The sequence below is a fragment of the Trichogramma pretiosum genome, unplaced genomic scaffold, assembly GCF_000599845.2.
Source record: "Trichogramma pretiosum strain Unisexual culture from Peru unplaced genomic scaffold, Tpre_2.0 scaffold136, whole genome shotgun sequence".
In the NCBI taxonomy this organism is placed as follows: Eukaryota; Metazoa; Arthropoda; class Insecta; order Hymenoptera; family Trichogrammatidae; genus Trichogramma; species Trichogramma pretiosum.
Window position 1 is genome coordinate 104,368 of NW_019640816.1, and position 7,516 is coordinate 111,883.

The following is a 7,516-nucleotide window of genomic DNA, read 5'->3' on the forward strand; positions in this document are numbered from 1 at the left end:
CAGAGCGTAGCGAACTGTTCCCAAAGCAATTGGCAATGATCTAGGGTAGCAATTAAAAGTGCATGGCTACGATTCGCTAGAAGAAAAAAAGGAAAAAGAAGAAGGACGACGACGATAAGGACGTCAATGGCGCGATATCGCGACGTTGTTCCAAAATCCAAGTAAATGCAAGGAAGAGGTGGCGGAGAAAAAGGGAGCTGCGAGTCGAGGTGAGCGGAGCCGAGAAGGGAGCAGATTTTCCAGACAGTTGCTAAGGCCTTTTCGGCTCTTAGCTGCGCTATCGAGTGGGTATATGCCGGGGATATAGCCGTCGGGTGGATGATCGTGGCCCGTGTACGTGTGTGCGACACACTGCGCCGCTACTGCCGAAGACTGCAGAATAGCAGACGACGAGGCGTCCGTATAGGCGAGCGGAAAGTGCAAGGCAGCTGGCGGCGGCGGCCACGGGAGGAGAAGTGCAGCAGCGAACCTCCTCCTCCTCCTCTCTGTACGGCCGCGCTCATGGCGCAGACTGGCGCGACTCTATCTATAGACGTACATGTGCGCCTGTATAATATGGCTGTGCTACGATCGCGAGTATATCGCTGCGGCTGTTGCGTGTACGTGTGAGTCGGCTTGGCGCGTGTGCGTCCGTGAGGCCGCGTGAGAGAGTGCGAGAGTGCAGCAGAGTGCAGACTGCACATATATACATGCGGAGAGCGAGCGAAGAGAGAGAGAGAGAGAGAGAGCAGTCAACTCGGCACTGTACTCCGTAGCCGCGTTTTTGGCGCTTGCGCAGACGGCCTCACCGGGCGCTGCTCTCGCGGCATCGCCGCCGCAGCAGCTTGAGCGCAGTGTCGCGTTGAACTTCTCGCCGAGCGCGTCGTCAGGTCAATATATATATACAAAATATAATACATATTTACACGTATATAGCACATATATATATGTACAAAAAATAGCTGCTAAATACACGTATAGATCAGCGTAATCGTGCGTCGTTGCGTGCGTGTGTTTACTCTTGGTGCAGTCGTCTTCTGCCAGTCCGCTATCTGTCCACCTGCCTAATCTGCCTGTCACATCGGCGCAGCGAGGCGACCTTTCCATTGCAGCAACGATTGCCGGAGCGTAACAAGAGACGAGGGAAAGCAGAATCCATCGCGAGAGAATCAGCTGTAGCGAATCGAGCAGACGTCGCGCGCGCGCGCGCCTTACCTATATAGAGTCTAGAATAGAAGTAGTGGTGCGCATCGTCGCCGCGAGTCTGCCCGCCGAGGAAAAACAAAGCTCCACATACGTAAGCTCTCCGATATATCTCGAGAGTCGTGCAATTGGAGAAACGTAGAAGCCCAGAAGAAGCCGCTTGCCTCCTCCTCGGCTCTCATCGATCTCTGCTCGTTTCTCGCCTCTCGCTCTCTATTTCTCTCGGCGATCGTAGACTCGGAGAGTCGGGAGCTTTGCGTCTGACTTAAACGACTGACACTACTTAGGCCAGAGCAGCGGCTCCGTTTAACGAGCTGCAGCCGCCGAGCCAAGCACGCACGAGCTCGTCTAACGACCCGCACAGGCCAACGACACGCAGCAGCGCCAGTAGCAACAGTAGCGCACGTTTTTCCGCAACAAGCTCGTTGAGAGGAGAGCGCGCGGCTACGCCTTTTAAATCGCTCGCTCGGCTACGCCGTCAGCTGATGAATTATACACGCTGGCTCGCAGTGCGTAGCATTGGAAATCGCAGCGGACCTGACTAGACTTGTACGATATACAAGCTCGTACACGTACCGTAACAACGCATACGAATCCACACTTACACTCTCACACACACACCCACACACACTGACACACATATACACAATCACACCATTACACTCGCACACGATAGACGCGCGCGTGCGTCTAGCCCCGAGTTAGTACATACACATGATTTAAAGCTGTGAGCGAAAAAAGTGCTACACAACGTACCCTCGAATTGTTCAGTGTTGGTGAGTCCACGTGCATTCAATCAGTGGATACATCGCTCAGTGATTCAGCCGATCCGTCACAAGAGTCTCATCTAATATAAGATCTAATAAAAAGCTTCAGTAAAATATATTGTGTGTTTTGTTTATTGTCCTGACAACGATTTTGTGCCGCTGCTCGTATTGCATAATACAAGTAGAAATATCTAATAATCTGGTTCCATGGTCGATCGCGCGTGTGAAATTGAATATCTTTCTCACCTCTCTATCTATCCATCTATTAGTCTCTATATCTATTAGTCTGTCTACCTATAGTCATCTATCTAGCTGTCTATATCTATCTGTGCTCTTAGCCGTTGAAATAAAGCAGTGCATAAGTATCTGTCGTTGAAAGTGTGCAGTGGTACTAGTCGGTTAATTGCCATCCCGAGTTCAAAGTGCCCGAGTAAAAGTGCAAACTAACAGAGCTGTGCTAGAGAGACAAAGCAAGACACGTGTGTAGAACAAGTCATCGAAAGAGGCGTCAGCGACTCGGCGAGACCCGGCAATTTTCTTCGCTAGGACGATTTTCGGCAACTCGTCAACGACGGAAATCGAAGCGATGGAAGCGCAAAGTCAAGACATCGTGGCGAGCGGATCGCCGCCCGAGGTGCCCAACGACCCAGGGTACGATGACCTCCCATTATTATCACGTGACACCCACATACATGAAAATAAACATACAACCGCAGACAAACAACGCGCGCGCCGTAAGACACGCGCGCCAGCCTCGACGTCGAGCCGTCTGTGTGTGTGTGTGTGTGTGCGCGCAACGTATTACGTAGTACACGACGCTCGCAGTTTTCAGCGCTATAGGTCGTCGAGTCGTGACTAAGAGACACAAAGTGCAGTAGAGCGGCGGCGGTTATAAGCTTACACAGAGACCGAGGCGAGCGAACGACCTATAGCTAGCTGCTCTTCCGCATGCATCACGCGACACGTGTTTTGCGTGTACGTCCGTCCGACTGTCTGGCCATCCATCCGTTCGTCGTCTATCTGTCTCATTGAGCACGCGATCACGTGCTCCTCGCCACGCGCTCGGCTAATTTACCGGAGCCGCGAGGCGCGCTCGTGGCTTTGTTGCGCCCCGGGCTGCGGATACCCCTCGCTGCAGCTTTGCTCGCCCTCGCAGAGCCCCTATACGACTCTGCGCTCTATAGCTCGCTAATAACGATAAAGGCTCCTTTAATCGTGGCCCTCGTGCCGCATTTACCTATATACGTAAGAGCCGCGAGCCAGACAAAGTTCGCGGAGCCGACGCGGACGCCCTCTTGGAATTGCCAAAGAAGGGCCTCGAGGCCGAGCAAAGCTGCAGCGAGGGATATCGAACTCGGTCCATGCATACATACAGTACGATTGACCCGCTTGCGGTCGTATCGTTTTGTTTTTCCTCCGCAAGGGTCGGCGCGCGCCTCGAGTTAGTTGGGTGCTGCGCGAGCTGTTGCTCGGGCTCCATAACCTCGCTCCATCGCCGAGAGTTGGCGAGTCGCTTTTCGCGCTGGCTGGCAGTAGCAGCAGCAGCAGCAGCAGCATCGGGTGGGTGCGGATGATCGGTGGCGCGGAAAGGAGGGTGGCTACGGCAAGCCAGCCAGGAGGTCGGGTCACGTGGGGGCTGGGAGGGCGAACGCTGCCGCGATCGAAGTTACGTGTACGTGCGCGCGCGCCTCGCTGCGACACGGCTGTTGCAGCTGCAGTTTTCGGGCGGGGAATGCAGACGTCGGGGAGCTTGCGGATCGCGACGGAGCTTGCAGCTACGCCGCCGAGCGAGTTGCCAACTGCCTCGACTATATATCATGCCTGTGTACGCAGGCGAGAGCTAGCTAGCGAGCCAGCCGACGTCTGCGCGTCGTGTACTATCTCCCTCTATCCCTCTCGCACAGCAGGCAGCTGCATCAGACACAAAGGGGCTCCCGAAGCTCCCTTCGGCCACTCACGTGGTCGATAAGCGGCTGCGCGCGCGCCGACCCGAGCGAAAGGGGAAAACGCCGGTTTGTTCGCGACGACGACGAGTAGGAGGAATGGCGCTACTCCCCCAGTCACTGCCGCGTTATCCCTGCAGTCTCTATTTTTCTCTCTCTCTCTCTCTCTCGCTCTCTCTCGTACACGCTCGGATGCTAGTCGTGCTCTTTATATGCATGCTGCGTGTAGCTTGGCGCTGTTACGGTCAAATTGTACAACGACGACGACGACGACTGTAGCGTCGAAAGAGCACGTGGCTGTCGAGCGAGATACGCACACGCACTACGAGCTACGCGACTTCCGCTGCTCGCTGACCTCGATGCGAGGATGCCCTCGCCCGGCTAGTCTGCGCTCGCCACTGCCACTGTAACCATGACTCGGCAGCGATTTCGGGAATGTCGTCGAAAACGCGCTCACTGCTTTCTCTCTCGCAGACGGGGGCTGCGCGTCTTTGGTCGCGTTAGCGAGCGCGCTCCACGCAAACCAGTGCTATTGATTCTAAGCTCGCTTTTCAAGGCTGCTGCCACTGCAGCTGCTCCTACTGCTGTGTTTGCGCCGTCGAGAATGCGCAAATATTTGCAGCCCCGCTGCCCTCGCGAGTTCAACTCGAGTCATCGGCCCTTCTCCGTTCGCCCGACATTTTTCAGCCGCGGACTCGCGACCCTTTCGTTCCTAGGCCTTTTCCTCCACTGTTTGATTTATTTTAAACAAGATTTGGGTTAGATGGAACGATACGATACGTCTGACTAAAGCAACTCTCTGTCTACTTAAAAAGTAGCATTTCGCCTCGCGGTCAATATTGATTTTTCTCCCCGAGTCGCGTTGAATAATCGACCCCGATACCTCAATAATTCGACTTTTAATAATTGCCTAATTTGCCGTATTATCGACTCGAATAGAACGAAAAAAGAAGAAAGATTATAGAAAGAGCCGAGCCGGCTTTGAATTAATTTCCAGCAGGACAGCGCACCGTACGAGGCGCTCATTATTCATCGTGACTTTTAATCTACTCACGTACACCCACGTGGCAAGTAAATGCATGCACGGGAGTTTTACGTGCCTGCCGTACTTACGGCTCTGCGTGTGGTATCATATCGTCAAAATGACCGAGCGTGAACGCGCAAAATGCGTCGGCTCGAGCTCTACATATATTATATATAATACCCAGTAAATACGCTACGCGAGAATCGATTAATTTTTAGAGCCGATTATCAATCAGACTCGATCGAAAAAAAGGAGAGCCGAGCGTCCTCCTCTTTTTTTTTCTTTTCTCGTTAGTCTTTATCTAATCGAACTCAGACGTGGAGTAGGTAAAAGAGCTACTCAACTCGAGTAGGACTATATATAGGCGCATTGCTTGGCGTAGAGGATAACGATCGATGTCGACGTCGGCGGCGGCGGCGGCCGTTTTGGCGACCACGTGACGAGGCGCTCTCTGCACCCACCATCCAGCGTTGCGATTCCGCAATGCCGCTATGTATAATACGTGTGCTTCTTCGCGCTATTGAAATCGCAGCCGTGAGAATCGAGTTACATCGCGCATTGTTTCGCATTGCTTCGCATTGCTTCGCATTGCTTCGCATTGTTTCGCATTGTTTCCCTCGCGCTCAGCGACGCCAAGCTGGTCAAAAAGTTCGATGACATGCGAGGCACTTATTTGTAATTCCTCGGATCGAATGCCTAATAGTCGTGGATGAATAACCAAACAAATATTTGTAAAAGTTTCGGTCAAATAAGTCGGAGCAAGCGATAAATCAATTCTCACTTTCGAGAGAAATCAGAGATACTACATCGAGTCTTATTCTTCATTTATTATGTCCGCGTGCACGGGCTTATGGGAAAAGAAAGAGAGTCGAGAGAAAAGAAAAAGAGAATTAAATAAACGAGTCGTGCGCGCAGGGCTGTGCAGGCGGGCGTATCGACGCGAAACTGAAGCAGAGCACAAATAGCAGTCGAGCATAATCGGTTAGTCACTAGTAGGCGAGCGAGCGGGCGCTATCATAAAGATGGAGAAGAGCACGAGAGGCGGCCGAGTCGAATGAAGTTGGGCCAACTTTTAAGTGCTTCGTTTCGTCGCTACTGCCTGGGCGAAGCAGCATCAGCTTTGAGAAATCCGCGCACACGCGCCTGCCGATGTAGCGTAATACTCTTTTTCCATTGCAGCCAGGCACAGTGCCGGCCTCGGGGATGCTATACTTATATATATAATATGTACGCGCGCAAAGCAGCTAGCAGAAGAAAAAGAGGGAAAAAGATGAATAAGAAAAGGACGAGGCCGCTGCTGTTGCTGCTGGCCCCCGTTGTACTACGCGGCTTGCTCTTTTCATACGATCGCCGAGAAACAAGTTTTCTTTCCAACTTGCTTCGCTTTTTTTCTTTTTTCTTTTCTTTTCTTTTTTTTTTTTTTTTTTTGGACCACCAGCTCTTCTCTTTGTTCGAGAAGTGAAAATTACGAGTTTATAATTCGTCTATGCTTTCGCATGCCCGAAGAATTTGAGCCGCACGAAAAGTTTAGGGCTTGTGAACGGTTTTGCGGTTTATCGAGAGAGCATTTCCGACTCGTTCAGCGATGAGAATGCCAGATGTTGGAGCTGAATCGAGCATTAAAAGGCGAAAGAACGAAACATCGGTGCGCAACGATGAAAAATGATTTAACCGAGTTAAGAACGCTACGAGCACGTCGCTCATAAACGTAGGCTAGATCGATGGAAATTGACGTATATGCTTCAACGGAATGAATGCGCAGCGATCCAATGATGGATATGGACACTCGTGTGCACTTTCGAATCGAAGACGGCCCACAGCTCTAACTGCGCGCGGCCATTAAACGCGCAAAAGTTCCATCATCGTGCGTAATATCATACGACGTGTGTAACGTTCAAGATTTGGCTCCTCGATACGAGCACTTTTCCTTGCGCCACTCCTATATCCTTTCAATACACATGTACATATACACACATGCATGCCAATACGTATAGACAGCCAAGAGCAACTGATTCAAGGGTTTCTTTTGGCTTTCTCGAGACACTGCGCAATGCTGACATGGTCGTCTTTTTTTTGCAGAAAAATGTTCATCGGGGGATTGTCTTGGCAGACTAGTCCAGGTAAGAATGCAGAGATTGTTACTGATTGCCACGTTTGTACTATAAGTAGTGGGTGGCTTCTTTATATCACGTAGGCTCTAAAGTAAAAAATGTAAGAAATGGAAAAAATAATTCAATAGTTTCAATTTCTATGCGACCACTGCAAATGTGCTCATTGTTGTTTGAGTTGGTTTAAGAGCCGCACTTTTCAATGATCGATCGAATTATTAATAGCTAATTCCAATTTGCCTAAGTTTATTTTATCGATTCGACTCTACGACCATTGGCTCGTGGCGCTCGACGAGCTCTCTCAATAAATCTTTGCAACGCCTGGTTTATGTATCTCATTGTGATGTCACGGTGAATAATAAACGAGCGATATTATTCGCGTACGTCGGTAGCTGACACTATATGCAATGCTCAGTCCACATTATGCTTCCATAATAAGCGTAAATTAAGAGCGAGTCTAGGCTCGCGGCTGCGATCGCACGCGCCTGGACT

At 51.1% G+C, this 7,516-nt stretch overlaps 1 protein-coding gene across 1 annotated transcript; it reads left to right on the forward strand.

Annotated features, from left to right (window-relative positions):
• The first annotated feature begins 849 nt into the window (after positions 1-849).
• On the forward strand, positions 850-7,308 carry LOC111694395 (RNA-binding protein Musashi homolog Rbp6-like). The gene is made up of 2 exons (XM_023462408.1): positions 850-2,600; positions 6,996-7,308. Exons 1-2 carry the CDS (start codon positions 2,536-2,538, stop codon positions 7,108-7,110), a joined length of 180 nt encoding a protein of 59 aa, XP_023318176.1. The 5' UTR covers positions 850-2,535; the 3' UTR covers positions 7,111-7,308.
• Positions 7,309-7,516: the final 208 nt, after the last annotated feature.

Bases quoted from the DNA above. Each gene is read 5' to 3' on its own strand.
- LOC111694395 (XM_023462408.1), top strand. From the start codon at position 2,536: ATGGAAGCGCAAAGTCAAGACATCGTGGCGAGCGGATCGCCGCCCGAG. The intron at 2,601-6,995 runs GTACGATGACCT...TTTTTTTTGCAG, and splicing joins GAGGTGCCCAACGACCCAGG to AAAAATGTTCATCGGGGGAT.